Source organism: Stegostoma tigrinum, chromosome 35 (assembly GCF_030684315.1).
Source record: "Stegostoma tigrinum isolate sSteTig4 chromosome 35, sSteTig4.hap1, whole genome shotgun sequence".
Taxonomy (NCBI): Eukaryota; Metazoa; Chordata; class Chondrichthyes; order Orectolobiformes; family Stegostomatidae; genus Stegostoma; species Stegostoma tigrinum.
Genome location: NC_081388.1, coordinates 16,942,782 through 16,962,381, shown reverse-complemented (window position 1 = coordinate 16,962,381; position 19,600 = coordinate 16,942,782). Strand labels below are relative to the sequence as shown.

The 19,600-nt window shown below is 45.5% G+C and overlaps 1 protein-coding gene across 2 annotated transcripts in view; it reads right to left on the bottom strand.

Moving 5' to 3' along the window:
* Positions 1-1,615: 1,615 nt before the first annotated feature.
* Positions 1,616-19,600, bottom strand: part of best2 (bestrophin 2) — a 29,350-nt gene continuing 11,365 nt past the window's right edge. The window contains exons 5-11 of one of the 2 annotated variants that reach the window (XM_048521979.2): positions 19,152-19,385; positions 17,164-17,318; positions 12,668-12,745; positions 10,990-11,142; positions 7,846-7,926; positions 6,733-6,923; positions 1,616-5,285 (exon numbers count right to left, since the gene is read on the bottom strand). In XM_048521979.2, the coding sequence (XP_048377936.2) occupies positions 4,322-5,285; positions 6,733-6,923; positions 7,846-7,926; positions 10,990-11,142; positions 12,668-12,745; positions 17,164-17,318; positions 19,152-19,385 (1,856 nt within the window). In that variant the 3' untranslated portion in view covers positions 1,616-4,321. The remainder of the gene's footprint in view (positions 5,286-6,732; positions 6,924-7,845; positions 7,927-10,989; positions 11,143-12,667; positions 12,746-17,163; positions 17,319-19,151; positions 19,386-19,600) is intronic. The other variant, XM_048521980.2, reaches the window with a different exon arrangement.

The following is a 19,600-nucleotide window of genomic DNA, read 5'->3' as shown; positions in this document are numbered from 1 at the left end:
TAGTACTGATATAATTAAAATTAAGGCCTTGGGTAACATTGTAGAACAGGCAGACCTCTGTTTGAGGACTCTGGGACTATATTCATTGGAGTTAAGAAGGAGGGGATCTAATTGAAACTTTCAGAATACTGAATGGCCTGGACAAAATGGATGTTGGGAAGATGCTTCCATTGGTAGGAGAGTCTAGGATCTGAGGGTACAGCCTTTAGAATAAAGGGAAGATCTTTTAGAATGGAGAAAAGGAGAAACTTCTTCAGCCAGAGTGGTGAATCTATAGAATTCACTGCCACAGAAGGCTTCGGAGGCCAGGTTATTGAGTACATTTAAGACTGAGATAGATAGGTTCTTGATTATCAAGGATTACGGGTAGAAAGCAGGAGAATGGGGTTGAGGAACTTATCAACCTTGATTGAATGGTGGAGCAGACTCAATGGGCCAAATGGCCTAATTTCTGCTCCTATGTCTTATGGTCTTACCTCGGGGTTCAGGTACATAATTCTTTTGAAGTTTGAGGTTTTTGAGTAGATTTGTAGCTCAGGTTGTGGATGCTTTGATTGGTTTGCTCACCGAGCTGATCCATTAGTTCACAGACATTTCATTACCCTCCTGGGTAACATCATCAGTGCAGCCTCTGATGAAGTGCTGTTGTGTTTTCCCACCTGGTATTTCGACTCTGATCCATTGGATTTGATTACCTCATTTCAGGTTTTCCTTTGCAGTTGTGTATATGTAGGGTCCGGTTCTACGTGTTTGTTAATGGCCTTCTCAGCAGAGAATCAGGTCTCTAGGAATTCCCGTGCTTATCTCTTTGACCTGTCCTCGGATCCTGATTTTTGTCCCAACTGAACTGGTGGTTCTCATCTGCGTGAGGGAGGTGAGTGAGCATTGATCTTTTTTTGCTGGTTGGTGTTCATTTTCTCGTGGCCAATTTTCTTCCTGTCTGTCCAGTGTAATGTTTTTTGCAGTCCTTACATGGAATTTTGTATATTATGATCCAACAATGCCTATCACGTGAGCTGCAACAGGAAAATACTGCGTGCTCTAACACACTCATCACGCTACCATACATCAAGAGCATTCCCGAATTGACCACAAGACTCCTACGACCATCGGGCATCAGAGTAGTACCCAAACTCATATCAACGCTACGCCAAGTGCTAACTCAAACCAAAGACCCCTGACCCCACTATGGACAGACCAATGTAATATACAAAATTCCATGCAAGGACTGTGACAAACATTACATTGGACAGACTGGAAGACAATTGACCACGAGTACTTGAACACCTATTAGCAATAAAAAGACCCTACCAATACGCACTCATCTCTATTCACATGGATAAGGAGAATACAAGTTCAATTGGGACAACACCAGGATCCTAGGACAGGCCAGAAATAAGCATGGGAATTCCAGAGGCCTGATTCTCTACCAAGAAGGCCATCAACAAACACACAGAACTAGACCCTATATATAACCACTGCAAAGGAAAACCAGAAATGAGGTAATCAAATTCAACGGACCACAGAGTTAAATAACAGGTGAGAAAACATAACGGCGCTTCATTGGAGGCTGCACTGATGATGTTACCCAGCAGGGTAATAAAACATATGCGAACCAAAGGGCCAGCTTGGCAACTGAACCATCCACAGCATCCTTGAAGTTTACATTGCGTGTAGATTCGGGTGGTTAAGGAGGCATTTAGCACTCTTGCTTTCATTTCTCAGGCAGTTGAGTATAGGAATTGGGACCTTATATTGAGGTTGTATGGATCGCTGGTAAAGCCTCTTCTGCAGTACTGTGTCCAGTTCTGGTCGTTGAGTAGTACAAAGAATATTCTTAAGCTGGAGAGGGTTCAGAAGAGATTTACCAGGATGTTACTGGGAATGGGGAGAGGCTGGACAGGTTGGGACTTCTTTTCACTGGAGTGTAAGAGGCTGAGGGGTGATCTTTTATAGAGGTTTATAAAATCATGAGGGGCTTGGATGTGATGAATTGCAAAGATCTTTTCCCTAGGCTGGGGAGATCTCAAGACTAGAGGGCACAGTCTAAGATGTGAGGACAAAGATTTAAAAATGATGTGAAGGGCAGTTTGTTTTGCACAGGGTGGTTCATGTGTGGATTGACCTTCCAGCAGAAGTGGTGGCTGTAGGTACAGTTATAATGTGTAAATGACATTTAAATAAATACATGAATAAAAAATGTTTGGAGGGATATGAGCCAAGGGTAGATAGGTGGCGCTAGTTGAAAATATGGTCGGCATGGACCGAAGGGTCTGTTCCCGTGCTATGTGAATTAATTTTCTTTGATAAACAAAATCCCTCTCCCTAACTCGCCCTTCATGTCCTCTATATAACACAATGGAAGGGTTCTAACAAAGCCTTTTTTAAAAAAAAAAATCCAAGAAGCCTACTAAAAGTGTTCTAAGTGAGCAATTTAACAAATACACGATTCCAAATTCATCAGCTAGTTATTTTGCATTTCTTGTGACAAATCACAGCTGTTAGGGCAATGCTTTCAGCCATTTCACTATTTTTCAAAACAAGTGGAAAAGATCCTTTAACCCCCCCCCCCCCCCAAAAAAAACTGCACTGACCATTGTCCAAATTTTCTTTTTTATTCATTCACACGATGTAGGTCACTATTCAAGCCAACATTTATTTAAGGTTGGGAGATGCAAGGTTTTGAGATCTTAGGGAATTCCAGTGGATATGGGAAGTGGCAGAAAAGTGACATTAATCGCAGTGCTGGTGTTGAACGAGTGAGCAGGCTTCTTGGGCTGAATGGTCTCTCCTGGTTCTTGAATTGTGTGTTCAAATGGTTCATGCTGCCAAGGAGCTTCATCCCACCACCACATTGGTGTAATCTGTCCTGTTGTGTGTGTTCATTGATCTCGAATCTTTAAACACATTGAACATGATTGATGCATGTGATCATGCGTCTCAGCTATGTGTAATACATTAGAGGAAGGGTGACTCTATATGGTGTACGATCCAAAAAGCTCATGCTGTGTGACAGCAGTGTCAGATCCTCCTTCCTCCCCTAACAAACTGTTCCAAACTCCACTCTTTCCTTAAACTTTACACAGCACCCTCCCACAAACTCCAACTCTTCCCGCCCCCCCCAAACAATCCAGAATCTTTTCTCAAAATCTATGTAAATTGTCACTTTTCTCTGCAATTATTGGTGTTAATAAACTTCTCCAGTGAATTCACAAGTGGGTGCTTCATGGATGCGGCAAGATGTCCAATGGCCCAGAGTTCAATGACTTGTGTCAGCTTTACAAAAGTGAACAGGCAATCAAACAAAGGGCACTACACCTCAAGAGAAACACCGTGGCGGCATGGTGGCCCAGTGGTTAGCACTGCAGCCTCACAGCACCAGGGACCCGGGTTCGATTCCAGCCTCAGGTAACTGTCTGGCTATGTGGAGTTTGCACATTCTCCCCGTGTCTGCGAGGGTTTCCTCCGGGTGCTCCGGTTTCCTCCCACAGTCCAAAGATGTGCAGGCTAGTTGGATTGGCCAGGCTAAATTGCCCGTAATGTTCGGGGCTGTGTGGATTATAGGGGGATGGGTCTGGGTGGGATGCTGCAAGAGGTGGTGTGGACTTGTTGGGCCGAAAGGCCTGTTTCCACACTGGAGGGAATCCTAATCTAATAAAATCTTATGCACGGGCAGGTGTGGTCATCTCAGAAGGAGTCGGTCAGTGAAGATTTTCAATCGAAAACCAAGCCACGATCCCTGCTTTTCACTTTGCATTTCTTTGTAGTCCTTATTCATTATAAACGTGTATCTTTAGTCATCAGTCACTGCCAATGCTCAAACTTATGATTCAGTGCAGACCTTAATGCTCAAAGTATAATCTGGGATGGGTATTGGAAATATTGGCAGATGCAAAAATGCATGGTGGGGTTTGATGTTAAGGAGACAAGTGACCAGTTAGTAATTTAGCTGGTGTGTGGATGGGGGCAGAGGGAAATGGACAGCAATTGTAAAGCAAAAGATCTTTCAGCTGTTCCTTGGGTGTTGGCAGATGGAACAGGAGTTTGATGTACATTCACAAGAAGGAAAGGCCTTTTCATCATAACAGCGGATGTCCTAAATTCGGTCACTGGAGCCCCAACAATTCTGACTTGTTCTTTCAAGCTTCACAGAAAAGCAGCCCATGACTCCAATCAGTGACTTACATGGTGAGGAAAGTCTGCTCTCACAAGGTGTTGAATTTGACTCCAGTTAGAGAGAGATTTTTAAAAAAATGTAGTAGGCTTTTCTTCACAGTTTTTTTTAAACAAAAGTTCAGTCTAAATCTGGCCGTACCTTTCTTCACAGCTCAGATATGGTTTTCGAAAGGAAGGACTCCCTGCCATTGACGCGCGGTGGCTCAGAGATGTGCAAGGGCACGCTCTCGTCTTCCATGCCGTCTGCCCGGAGAGACCGTTTGGTCACCCTGGGCCAATCTGACTTCTCTCCAGGTTCGTCCTCGGCAGGAGAAAGAGGGAGTAGAGGAGCCTCAGTCTTCACCCCCATCCCTGGATGCTGAAGACTGTATGGCCCCCGGTAGGCACCGGTCTCCGCCAAGCTGGGTCCCACTGAAGGTGGAATGTTGTTGTTGCAGGGTGGGAGAGCTGAGCCTGTACCCTTTTCTGCCGCTGGACGATTGTGGTCAGGCTGAGTCACTAAGGGGCTCTGGACTTTGCAGTCGTGGTCTTCGTAGGACTCGAACTGTGGATCGTATGAAAATATCAAATTCCCTCCCTGTGGAAATTTCTCTCTGGAGTTACTGACGGGCGAGATAGACCGTGGACTGCACTGTTCAGCTTCTGTGGAGGGGTCAGCAGCTTTAATGGGGGCATCTAGAAGCCCATCGTTGCTGCCGCTCACGTCCCCAGTTCTGAAATCTTGGACGGCCGGAGTCAGAGCATCCTCGCCAAGGTTCAAGCTGCTCGTCTCGGCCTCAGTCCCTTTCCCTTCCGGCTCAGTGTCGTTCTCCGAGAGGAACTGGATCTTGGTCAGGGACTTGTGGTCGTTGTAAGTGCCGCAGGAGCAGGCGGTGGTCTGGGTGTCCTGGCACAGGCAGCTGTACATGGAAGCATCCGAGGAGACGCTGTTCCCCCGCTTCAGCAACTGGAAGGGTCGGGCATTGCGGGCAATGTTGCTACGGAAACTGGGTGACGAGGGGCCAGTGGGCAAGAGACGGCTAAAGAGTGGTACGTGGTGCCGATTGCCCTGTTCCAGGTTCTCCTCGATCTCTTCCATCGGCTGAAAGTGCATGTCGTCTTTCGAAATCCTAAAAATTATTTTTTTTCAAATAAAAGGAGCGCAGGTTCAGTGTCCAACTAGAAGAGATCAATGCCCTTTCTCCCCGCAACCCCACCACCCATAACATGCTGAAGTGCTTCACCTTCAATGCGTAGTCCTCTCGCACAGGACTGCCTCAACCTTCCCTCTATGCCACTGCCCAAACCCAGCTAGAAGGTCAAAGGCAGTAGCCACATTGGAAAACCATTTCCCATCCAAGCCGCACACTGTCGTGACTTGGAGCAATGTTGTCGTTCCTTCACTGTCGCTGTCTGTTAAAGTTCTGACCTGCCTTCCCTGCACCACGAGGACTGCAGTGGTTCGAAATAGCAGCTCACCGCCATCTTCTTGAGGGCAGCAATGCCCATATCCCGTGAGCAGCTTGTTTTTTAATTCTAAATAACAGCAGGTGGCTACAAAGCAAGATCCCATGGGCACTTTTTGTTTGACAGGCTGTGATGGTGACTGCAGGACTCTGTGCGTCCCAATGCCTAACTGAGCAGAAACGTGAGCCCTTGGTTTGGGGACCTTGAAAGCACAAGCACAATTCGCACTGAATCAATTCAGTACTTCCCCCCCCCCCTCCCCCACGCCCACAACTTTTGAGAAAACGACTTGAAGAGAGCTTCCTAATGAACTGGAACATTAACAGTGTCAACTACTTAATACACCAGTCACACAGCAGTTTGCTGGAAGGTCGTTATTTGTACAGATGACGAGGTGTTTCACCTTTACCGAATTGAAGAGCATCAAATCATAATGCAAAATGATTTTTGCAAGTGTCCAAACTTTTAGAGCTCAGTTTTTACAAAAACAAAAGAGACATTTATTGAGGACCATGCCCTTATTCATGACAGGGAGATGAATTCATTTGATGTAGTTAAACCCAATCTAACCCTTTGTTTTTGGAAAAAGTTCACATTTACATAGTTCCTTTCAAAACACAGGCTGCCGACAAGCAGTACGGGCCAAATACAGAGTCAAAGCTCCCTTTATTTATCCCTGGTCATGTATCTCCAACAAGCCAGTACTGTACCAGTGTGACCTTTTTCACCTCAATTGTAGGAGTGGGCATTATATTTCAGTTCTCAGCCTCTGATATTAAAGCTGCCCCACTATGGGGACTAACCATAGATTTTAAAGACTCTTCTAACTTCAGAAGGCAAGGCAGGGGTGTCCTTTGAGACGGGAAAATGAAACACAAATGGAAAGCTGCCTTGCCTAAACAACAACTACACTCTCAGGTGGTAAGCGCTTTGGGAAAGACCGAGGTCACGAAAGGATCTATTTAAATACAAGGCCTTGCTGTGCACTGCCGTGTTTGCTTTCGTAAATGGAGCAATAGCTGGATTTAAACGAACACACTGGGGAATCTAGTTTGACCGTCCTTCCTGCCTAGTCGTGCGTGCAATGATGTGAAGGTGACAGCAACTCACGTCATGTCGAAGGTGGATCCCTGAAAGGAAGGTTTCTGCAGCACAAACACGGTGGCAGCAGTGTACGGGGGACGAGGGTTGGACTCGTTCCAATATCGATCCTTTTCCATTAGGGGCAAATCCTGATACATGTCATCGACCGCCATCATTGACACCTGAATGCAACAGTCACAACTACAGTCAATGCAACCCTGCAAAAAAGGGACAGCCAACTCAACAAGAGTAACTCAGTCAAGGGATGCTTAGGAGAGACTTTGGGAAGGAGGGGTGGGTTGGGATGGAGGGGGCAACAGGCGACACAGTCAAAAGTGATTTTTGCTTTTCACCACACCACCGCCCCCCCCCCCCGCCCACTGCTGCCACCCCTCCAGGTTTCTTGCCTCCTCTTCTGACTGTGTGAATTCATGCTGATGTAATGCTCCATGGTAAATATTCAGTACCTTACAAAAAGTGGTCAATCATAACGCGAGATAGGCTGTTCGATTTTTGGTTCATGCGACGCGGGTGTAACTAGCTTGACTTGGCCAATGGCCAACCATTCGTCATGTATGAGGACTGAAAGAGGCAGCCACATTACTGTGGGTCTGGAGTCACATGTAGGCTGGGCTAGTAAGGATTTCCTTCTCTAGAAGACACTAGTGAACCAGATTGGTTTTCACATCATGGTCACCATTGGCCTACCTCTTTGTTTATATTAAATTTGATTTTCACCATCTGCTACAGTAGGATTTTAACCCAGGTGCCCAGCCTGGGATTCTGGATCGCAAGAGCAGTAACGTTACCACCGTGCCATCCATTCATCTTTTAGCAGGTTAATAGACCAGTTGACTGAGAGAACTTCAACAGAATCTGTTGCCGCATTAGATCACAGTCCAGACTTGGAACTGTGTCTTGAACTTTCCCAGTCCAAACACACAAGTGAGCTGAGCTTGGCATAGATCATGAATCAACCATAGAAACTCTCAACAACATACAGGGTCTAACAGTAATGGAAAGTGCTCAGCACATGTGTTCTGAAATCTAGTCGAGGCCCTTCACCAGTGAAGGCAGCTGAGGTACTATCCCCTCCGCCCCTATGCCATCCCAAGGCGCTCCATGTGCTGCAGTCATTACCTGAAAGTTCCGATCAATCAAACGATTTGTTTCAAAGTCATCGTCGTCTTCTCCAAAGGGATTTATTAGTTGTTCTGCTACCTGTAATCAGACACACCTATGTCAACCTTACAGAAGGCTCTTATCTTAGCATTCATTGAGCCAACCTCAAGAAGCAAAATGGGACATAATTGGAAAGCGTGCTGCAGTGTACAATTTGTGTACTTTCACAAAATGGGTTCCTGAGTGGGCAAATCTGGATGAAACAGCCAGATTCCTAAATCCCAAGATATCAACGTCACAGTAAGAGGAAAGGGCCAGCCAGGTCCATTCTGGATTAACCATTAGGTGACGCACAGACAATAGTTGGTGAGATGTGGGAAATCTTCAATGTCTTTTAAAGTTATTCTTTTGATGATGATGATGATGATAATAATAGGAGGGGTAGTACTTTTCTGAAGAAGGAACAGTGGATGATTTTGCTCTGTCTGATGTTAGTGAGAGATGAACCCCCTTGTATACGGAATTGAAGAGATTCAAGGCCACAACCGAGCAGTAATTGATTGTATCTTGTGGATTGTGCCAAAGGGTTGGCTCATTTTGGTGCCCAGTCTGTTGTTGTTGTAAAGTTTCCTATCAAGGTGGCACTCAGTCATGACCCCTGGTCACAAATGACCGGGCTAAAGTAGCAAATGAAGAGAGTTGGCAGCGGGGGAAACTCTGATGGCCTCAGTGAAAGCTGACATCGGTGGTGAGGAGGAACATGCCATAAACATGTAGCGCCTCATCAACAGGCAGCAATACAGTTGGAAACTAACTGCTTCAACTCTACTGCAGGTAAGCACAGAATGCAGAACGGGAGAAAGCAGAAGGCAGAACCCTGGCTTGAGATCCACACTCCCTCAGGACAACACTCATCCTCTCTGCCCAAAGCCCAGGGCACACTACTTGTGAAACCAAGCAGGCATCATCCTTGTTTCAAGGGATTGGTGCAGATAGCAGGAAAGAGAGACTGAGTGTCTCAGTTTTGAGGCATTGGGGGAAAATGTTTTAAGGGCTAAGGGGACAGTGTGATGAGTCACAAGGTGAAGAGATATGTAAGAGCCCCTTGAATGAGCCTGCTCCACCACTCAAGATCATGGCTGATGTTTTACCTCAACGCTATTTTCCCCGGCCTATCCCCAAACCCCTTGTTGCCTTTAATATCCAGAAATCTATCAATCTGTGGCTTGACTGAGCCTCCACTCTGGGGCAAAGAATTACAAAGATACACCACCCTCTGAGTGAAGGAATATCTCCACATCTTCACCAAGAATGGTTTACCCCTTACTCTGAGAGAGTGCCCCATTCAGCGGAATACCCTTTCTGCATCTATTCTATCAAGCCCCCTGAGAATCCTACATATTTCAAAATGGCCTCCTATAAATTTCATTGCGTACAGGTCCAACCAACTCAATCTCTCCTTATTAAAACTAAAATCCCTGTATACCTAGGATTAACCAAGTGAACCTTCTCTGGACAGCCTCCAATGCCAATTTATTTTTCTTTAGGTAGGAGGGCCAATACTCTTCACCGACACTGTTCAGGTGTGGTCTGATTAGTGTCTTGCTAAATCTATACAAGACTTCCCTATCTTTATAAGAACACAAGGACAAGGAGCAAGAACAGGCCATTCAGCCCCTCGTGGCTGCTCCACTATTCAATACCGTCAAGACTAATCTCACCTCAGCCTCAACTCCATTTTCTTACCCATCACTAATTAAAAACCTGTCCAACTCCCCCTTCAGTTTTTTGGCATCTATCGCACGCTGGAGGACTGAACTCCAGAGATTCTATTGAGTGAGTCATGACAATATAGGACAACGTGAATATTTCAGTCTTAGACACTAAGTGTGCAGGGAGAGATTTGGAACATGAACATTGTTGGGATAGGTTACATTTTAATCAACGCCTTTCATTTTTCCCTTAAACTGGTAGAGGTGTTGCCATGGAGAAAGCACCAATTAATGATGATCCACAGTCTGCAGTGTGGCACATTTCGAGTCATACAGCATGGAAACAGACCCTTCAGTCCAACTCATCCATGCCAACCAAGTTTCCCAATCTAAACTAGTCCCACTTGCCTGTGGTCAATCCATATCCCTCTAAACCCTTCCTCTTCACGTATCTGTCCAAATGTCTTTTAGAAGTTATAACTGTATCTGCATATACCACTTGTGCTGACAGTTCATTCCACGTACGCTCCATCCTCTGTGTGAAAACACTTCCCCTCAGGTCCCTTTTAAATCTTTCCTCTATCTCTTTAAAAACATAGTCCTTAGTTTTGAACTCCCCTACTCTAGGGAAAAGACCTTTGCCATTCACCTATGCCCCTCATGATTTTATAAACCTTTGTAACGTCACCTCTCAGTCTCTTACACTCCAATGAAAAAAGTCCCAGCTTATCTAACCTTTCCTTGTAACTCAAACTCTCCAGTCCCGGCAGCATCCTGGTAAATCTTTTCTGAACAGTCTCCAATTTAATAATATATTTCCTGCAGCAAGGCGACCAGTACTGTACACAGTACTCCAAAACTGACCTCACCAACGTGCTGTACGACATCAACGTGAAGTCACAACTCCTATACTCAATGGTCTGAGCAATGAAGGCAAGGATGCTAAACACCTTCTTAACCACCCTGTCTACCTGTGATGGAACTGACGAAGAATTATCTACCTGAACCCCTCTATATATTACTGCACAGGATCCTGATCTTTGCAGACAGAAAAGGACATCTATAGACATTGAACCCATTTCAACTCAACAAAATAGGTGACAGATAGTCACTGATTCACTGCTTATGCCTTCAATCAATGTCAACCTGCCTAGTTTAAAACTGAAATAAAGGCTGATAGTCATCTGTCAATCATTTATACTTTCTCAAAGGCACTGTCTCTACCAGTCAGAGTCCACTTGCCAACCAATCAAGACTCTCCTCTAAAACAGTGTAAGTGTTGGTTTTTCTCTTGAATTGGTATTCTTGCAAAGTGTCCTGATGTGTGCAAGATGAAAATCTTCAACAACTTTGCCTGTTTTTATTGATGCCCAAGAATTCCTGCTCTTCTGAGAGTCTGATTCTCATTCAGTAAATGATACTGACAGTCACAGCCTTTCGCTGATCTTACCTTCAGCCAGCCAGCGTAGAAGAAAAACTGAAGCAGGGTGAATACAGGAACATACAAGTCAATGTCGTGACCTGCATAACCCTGGGCAGGGTCAAGAAACTGTCGTCCAATCAGGCAGGTCATGAAGAAACTGTACACTGCGATTGTAACAACCTGTAGAGAGAGAGAGAGAGACAGAAGAGAATGGGGGAGAACATGTGATTAGTGTTTGCATGGAAAGAGTCTGGAATATTTCTACCTCAGTGTTCTGTCCCGAGGAGACCATCTGAGGGGTTGCTAAACCAGGTGCCAGAACACCGTCAGTGCTGCTCCAAAACTGTGCTTCATTGTCTGGGCCATTTCTTCCTCCAAAAGGGAGCACCATGCCCCTCCATGCTCAACACCTCACAGCAGCGCAACTCAGCGTCTGGCAAGTAGTCAAATCAACAGGTATAAAAACCCTATCTCACCACTAGAGGTCACATTGTAGATATCTTTAATCTGTCAGCTCAGCCATGCCTCTGGAATGGATGAGATTTGAACATGGTCCTCTGGCCCAGAGGTAGGGGCACTACCACTGCACCACAAGAATCCTCCAGGTCCTGGTCTAACCTTGTCTCTTACGAATGTTGAGACTTTGCAGTTTCACACGGTGCCAGCATTCCCTCAGTGCAGGAACATACCTCCAGGTTAGTAACTCAAAGGCCCAGGTTGATGCTCTGGGGTTAGTTAGCTCAGTCAGCTGGCTGCCTGGTTTATGTTGCAGAATGATGCCAACAGTGTATTGTTCAATTCCCACGCTGGCTGAGATCACCATGAAGGACTCTCCTTTTCAGTCTCTTCCCTCCCTTGAGGCATGGTGACCCTTTGGTTGAACCACCTGTTGTCATCTCTCTCTAATGAGAGAGATATCCCTGTGGTCTGGTTGGACTATGGTGACTTTACCTTTGGTCTAGGGACAATACCACTACAACACATCCAAACCTAAACCTGGAGATAGCAAGAACTGCAGATGCTGGAGTCAGAGACAACACAGAGTGGAGCTGGAGGAACACAGCAGGCTAAGCAGCATCAGGAGCAGGAAAGTTGATGTTTCGGGTTGGGACCCTTCTTCAGAAATGGGGTGGGGAAAGGGAGCTGGGAAATATATAGAGAGTGGAGGGGTGGGGCTGGGGAAGGTAGGTGGGATGGCGATAGGTGAGTGTGGGTAGGGACTGGTGGGGATTGGTCTGTGAGGTGGGAGGTGCAGATAAGTGGAAGAAAAGATGGTCAGGTTAAGGAGGTGGGGATGAGAGGGAGGGTTGGACATGGGATGAGGCTGGGGTTGGAGAAATTTTAAAACTAGTGAATTCCATGTCCTGATCTGTTATCATGCACTTTCAACATAAGCCAATAGATGATGATTAGGAGCCTTCATCAGTCTATGAGCCATGAGTAGATTCCTTCAGAGGAAGGGTCACTTGACCTGAAATGTTACTGATTTCTCTCCACAGATGCTGCCAGATCTGCTGAGCTTTTCTGGCAACTTCTGTTTTGTAACAGATTCCCGCATCTCTGCTGCTACCCTGGCTAATGTCAATGAACCCAGCAGTGGGTAAAAGCTGTCAAAATGCTGAACACTCCTCTATAAGGAGCTATTTGTTGCAAAAGAGAAGCTCCTCACCAAGTGTGCAATGGTCAATAACATTTAACCCATTACCTGTGTGTACACCAGTGGGATACTGATCCAGTCATAGTGAAAGAGAAGGCTGCACTTAGCTCTAAAAGTATTGAGTTCCTGAATGACAAAAAGAAGTAGATAAGCAGGCAACAGAAAGTACAATATTAAAAATCAAACTGTAATATTTTTTCTCTAAGTATGATGAGGGTGTAACTCAGTAAGGAGGGGACAATAAATAAAATTAAACGTACACAGACTTAGGTACAGCATCAATAACACCTCCCCCCACCACCCCTCAGGAAACAGAATTAGCATGAAAACAATGAGTATTTCAGCAATTTAAAACAAAACCTGATTGCAGTCTTTTATGTTTCACAATATTCTTCACCGAATGGTAGATTCCCTGTGACATTGTTCATTGACTGCTTGGAACACAGTGAATGTTTAGCTGCGGTCAGTCTGGCCCGCTCCTAAAGTCCTTCAGGGGAATGGATGCTGCTTTGCAACCAACGACAATTTAAATTTACATCGCACCTTTAATATAGCAAAGGTTCCGAGTGCTTCAGAAAAAAGAATTACCAGACAAAAATCTGACACAGATTGACCAGAATGCTGTCGAGGGATGATGTGAAGAAGAGTGATTAAAAAGAAGGTAAGTTTGTGGTAGCTAAAATTTAGAAGGTTAGGGGTTGATTTGCCCAAAGTTTCTAAGGCATTAAATGGAGCATTGATAGAAGCTGGTTTTGCTGGTTAGGTGATTTGGCATCTAATCACATCGTTTGATGCCACATTATGAATTTGGGATCTTTACAGTCTGCTCAAACAGAAGGCAAAATCAAGGACAATCTTCAGCCACGCACATCAAAGTAATGTAATTTGTTATGCATTAAAACCAATTACTGGTATGTACAGGATGGTCCCCAATTTATAAATGTCCATCTTATAAGCGCTTAGTTGGTTCCACCACAACCTCCCAGCTCTTATAGTCAATACAAAAGCACAAATATTTTCCCCTATGCTTTTTCAATCATCTTATATCTGTCTTCTGTGAGCATTCACTCTGAGCTCCCTCTGTTATTGTACACTGCTCTGTATTCTCCCAGTTCATTGCATATTTCCTTTGCTTGTTGGCCTTCCCCAAAAATGTATTACCTCACACTTTGAAAACCATTCTCTGAGCTCTGCACTTTTTATAGACAGCAGAGGATTCACTTTGTGGGAAGTAACTGGTACTTTTGGAATGTCTGGTTCAGCGAAACTCTGCAATTAAAGACACATAAACAATTCCTCCCCTCCCCTCTCCAGACATCATTTTCTCTTGGGCTGCTGGGGTCTCAACAGGGCCATTCTCTCACTTCATCACAGAAGTCTCACCATCTGGCTTAGTCCCTTCTTCATCCCTCTCCCACATTACATAGTCTTCGAGCATCATAGAATGGTTGTAACTTTAAAGGTGGCCATTCAGCTCATCATGTTTGTGACAGCTCTTTGTGAGAGTTATTCCCAGTCCTCCACCTTTCCTCCTACACGACAAACGTAGGAGTACTCCAAGCAGGAGCAGGCCATTCAGTCCCTCTGGTCTGCCCTGGCAGTAAGTACGATTATGTTTAATCTGACTGCGGCTTCAACTCCACATTCCCCACCTACAGCTCTGAACATAGAACAGTGCAGCACAGTACAGGCCCTTTGGCCCACAATGTTGTGCCGACCTATTATCCTACTAAGATCAATCTACCCTGCATACCCTACATTTTACTATCCTCCATATCGTCCGATCCAAGAGCCACTTAGAAGTCTCCAAAGTATCTGACTCCACCACTACCGCTGGCAGCGCCTTCCAAGCACCCACCACTCTCTGTGTAAAGAACCTACCTCTGACATCTCCCCTGTACCTTCCTCCAATCACCTTAAAACTATGCCCCCTCGTAACAGTCATTTCCGCGCTGGGAAAAAGTCTTTGACTATCCAATGGCAACCATCTGCTATCCATCTGGTAACCAATGACCCATTGGTTGACCTTTAACTGCCCCCTGGGCAATTAGGAAAGGGCAATAAATGCTGCCTAGCCAGTGATGCCCAGATCCCGTGATTAACTTGAAAAATACTTGGCTGGTTAATGCAGAATCTATTTACCTTTTCCTTGGATATATTCAATGACTCTGCTTCTACCATTCTCTAAGTAAGAGGGTTTCAAAAACTTTCAACCCTCAGAGGGAAAAAAACAATCTTCCTTATCTCCATCTTGAATGGGAGCTCCTGATTTTTTAAACCGTGTCCCCTCAACCTGGTCTGTCCCACAACGGGAAACCATCATTTTGGCACCTCCCCACCAATCCTCTCAGGACCTGGTATGTCTTACTAAGATAGAAACCCCAACAATGTGGAAGCAAACCATTTGGCCCATCAGGTCTGCACTGACCCTCTGAAGAGCATCCCACCCAGTCCTACCCTCCCCTGTAACCCCACATTTCCCAAGGCTAATCCACCCAGCCTGCATATCCCTGGACATGAGAGGGCAATTTAACATAGCCAATCCATCCTAACCTGCACATCTTTGGGCTGTGGGAGAAAACCAGAGCACCCAGAAGAAACCCATGCAGACACAGGGAAGCAAACTCCACACAGACAATCACCTGTGACTGGAATTGAACCTGGGTTCCCTAGCACTGCGAGGTAACCCTGCTAGCCACCAGCCACCATGTGACCCCAATGACCACCTCTCATTCTTCTAAAAGCTAATGAACGACGCTCAGCCTATTAAATCTTCTCCAAGCTCCTGCTAACACATTTACATCCTTTCTTGAAGAAGGTGACCAAAACTATACACAGTATTCGAGATGTGGCTTTGCTAAGGCCCTGTAGAAGTGGTAGGAAAGCATCCTTTATTGTGAATTCCACTCCCCTTGCAGTAAGCGACAACATTCCATTTTGTGTAACTCTGCAAATTGAAAGTCAGGATCAGGATCTGTCTTGATCTTTCCACTGCAGCAACATCTGACTGTAGCAGTCTTGCACATAAAGCACGATTAAACCCAGACCCGTATCAATCAGTGATCCAATGTTTGAGCCATTGTACTCCAGAAAGCTAAGTGGTGAAGGATAGAACTAGAGCCAATCTTCATGCACTTTAATAAAAACGTATTAGTCAGTACATGAGTATAGGAGTTGGGACGTTTTGTTGCAGCTATACAGGGCATTGGTTAGGCCACTTTTGGAATATTGTGTTCAGTTCTGCTGTCCCTGCTATTGGAAGGATGTTATGAAACTTGAAATGGTTCAGAAATGTTTTACAAGGATGTTGTTGGGTTTGGACAGTTTAAGCCACAGGGAGAATAGGCTGGGACTATTTTCCCTGGAGCATCAGACATTGAGGGGTGTCCTTATAGAGATTTATAAGATCATGAGGGGCATAGATAGGGTGAATAGACAAGGTCTTTTCCCTAGGTAAGAGAGTCTAAAACTAAAACGGTATAGGTTTAAGGTGAGAGTGGGGAAAGATTTAAAACGGACCCAGGGGACAACTTTTTCACACAGAGGGTGGTGCGTGTATGGAATGAGCTGCCAGAGGAAGTGGTGGAAGTTTGTACAATTACAACATTTAAAAGCTATCTGGGTGGGTATGTGAATAGGTCGGATATGGCTAAATGCTGGCAAATGGGACTAGATTAATGAACAAATTGGACCAAAGTGTCTGTCTCCATGCTGTTAGACTCTATGACTCTATTTACAGGCATACACATCACAAACATGCTTCAAAAGCACCTCTTTGAGTTATTTGGGCACATGAAAGGCACCATATAAATGCTAATCTTTGTGGGCACCAAGACATCATTAAGGCCACATGTTGCATCCAGGAACAAGGTCTCAGTGATGAAAATCCTTTATAATCTCTCCATATAATGTGGAGACTTGTAGCTCAGGTTGAGGTTCTGGATGTGAGTTTGCTCGCTGAGCTGGAACGTTAGTTTTCAGACGTTTCGTCACCATTCTAGGTAACATCATCAGTGAGCCTCCGACGAGGCGCTGGAGTTATGTCCCACTTTCTATTTATAGCCCAAGGAAACCTAACCAGATAAATTGAAAGCGGGACATAACACCAGCGCTTCGTCGGAGGCTCACTGATGATGTTACCTAGAATGGTGACGAAACATCTGAAAACTAACCTTCCAGCTCAGCAAGCAAACTCACATCCAGAATGTGGAGACATTGTAAATTTGGATATTCCAGCTGCTGGACAGGTAAAAGACATCGGATGAGTGATCCGAAATGACAGGGGCTTGGAATAGCTCTGACAAATGACACTCGGTGGCTCTGTTCGAAGTGACCATTCAAAAATCTCTGTGCAAGAACAATGCTCCCTCAGAGTGAGACTGAACAACATCGGCATAGACACAGCACAGAAGGAGGCTATTTGGTCCATCGCTAGATGTCAAAACTGTCAAAGAAGAGACAGGAACTGGGAGGAAACGATCTGAATCATGTGGGCCTCCATCTTACAACATCATCTAGATTCAATGACATTGAAAACTCAATACCTCCATTAACAGCTTGAGGGCGTTGTCATCTCTGATTCGGCCTTCCTTACGGCCCTTTGCGGCCAGGTTTGTAAACCAGACACAAGGAATCCAGTACTTGTTATAGGGAGAGTGAAGACTTTCATACTTCTTTCGCTCATCTCTGGTCATAAACCCTGCAAAGGAAACAGGTTACATTCAATGATCCCAGTGCTAATAGCTGGAATACTTCAGTCAAGAACTGGGAGGCGTAGCCTCAAAATAAGGGGGGGAGCGGGTTTAGGACCAAGTTGAGGAGGAACTTCTTCACCCAAAGGGTTGTGAAGCTGTGGTATTCCCTCCCAACGAAGCAGTTGAGGCTACCTCGTTGAATGTTTTTAAGGCAATGATGGATAGATTTTTCAATAGTAAGGGAATTAAGGGTTATGGTGAGTGGGCAGGTAAGTGAAGCTGAGTCCATGACAAGATCAGCCATGATCTTATTGAATGGCAGAGCAGACTTCAGGGGCCAGATGGCTCACTCCTGCTCCTAGTTCTTATGTTCATGTGTTCATATGTCATCTTCTTGTCATTATTCTTATCCTTAATCCATTTCCTTGACCATCATTTCCAGTTGGCAATGAAATATTTCAGTTTGGTAGTGGGCAGGGAATACTGTTGCCATGACAACCATAAACAACATTTCTTGAGCCCCTTTGACATCATAAAATGCCATAAGGTGCCTCACAAGAGCATTATAAATCAAAATGTGACCACATAGGCTGTTACTAGAGTCATAGGGGTCTTCTGCGGCAGTCAAAACAAGCACCTACATATTCTATTCCCATTTTCAAGGATTTGGCCCAGAGCCTTGTATGCTTTGGCACTGCAGGTTCTCATCAAAATATTTCTTAAATGTTATGAGGGTTTGTGCTCTATTGGGTCAGATGAGCAAAAGCATGAGTCAAAGAAGTGGGTTTCAAAGGTTATTTTAAAAGGGATAAACAGAGGTGGAGAGACACACAGGGAGGCAATTTCCGAACTCTGACCCGAGGCAACTGAGGACCTGGTCAGCAACGGCAGAACGATCAACACCAGAGAAGCACCAGAGGCCATAACGAGATGAGCGCCACTGTCCTGGCAGGCTGGTGGAGATGACAGAGGCGCTCCTGTCCTCACCCCCACACATACCCGAGATGCCATCCATGCCAGTGCGTGTCACCCTACACTGTGTCTCTGCTCCCATTGGCCCCTCATACTCCCCATGCCAGTGCGTGTCACCCTACACTGTGTCTCTGCTCCCATTGGCCCCTCATACTCACCATGCCAGTGCATGTCACCCTACACTGTGTCTCTGCTCCCATTGGCCCCTCATACTCCCCATGCCGGTGCATGTCACCCTACACTGTGTACGTGCTCCCATTGGCCCCTCATACTCTCCATGCCTCTCCCTACCACCCTCAATAGCCCTGGCTCAGTGCTAACTCATGCCCCCGCTCACCAATCTTTGCCCCGAAACCCATCATGCCAACTTATCCAGCATCCACCATGGGCAGACCTCAAGACCCATGTTATGATGTGATAAAATAAAAGCCCATTAAACCAGGTTCTTAATGTCTATTGTGGACCTCACTTGATTGAGAAGAAAGCTCACCTAGCCCACATTCTATATTCATTGTTTTCTAAGAAAAATCACAGACTGTGGCATTCAATATCACAGCAAGATAGTATATAAGATCAAAAGCAGAAATTGCTGGAGAAACACCAGGTCCTGAGCAGTATCTGTGGAAAGTGCCAGCAGAGTCAACATTTCAGTGACCCTTCTTTGGAACACTTCTCCAATGTGTAAAACGTTATTTTTTCTCCCTGGTTCTTTAGCCAATTGTCCTTTAAACACAGTGGGTTTCTGTCTCTCCTGCCCTCCCTCCTTCCCTTCCCAAAATAATGGCAGCAGCATTTTGCAATTGGACAATGCAAGGTACAGCTCCGAGCTCCTGAGAGGTCTGCGATGCCTCCTGCAGTCGCCTTACCTGCCTCGACGACGTGATCCATGGTGGGGAAGCGTTTGATGACGGCAGTGCTGACGGAGCGGAGGATGAGGAGGGCAGAGAGGCTGGCATATCTCATCATTGTCCGGCGAAGCATGCGACCCCGCTCGTCCGCCCCATGCACGTTCCCCGAGATGACGCACATGAGCCGGTCGGGGAGCGGGATACTGGTGTACTGGTTCCACCAGCGGTTTACAACAAGGGTGACATAAAAACCTGAGGGGGAGGGGGAAAGAAGACAGGGGGAAAAAATCTATGAACCAATATGGTCCAAGTGGCAAGAGACAACTGGCGATGCCTCAGGACTGAAGGGTCGGTAGAGACACAATGGGCTGAATAGCCTCTGCTTCCATTATTCTAAGCAGCTACAACAATCAGAGCAAATTATCCAGCTTGACAGTGGTAAATAAGATGGTAAATGATGACTGCAC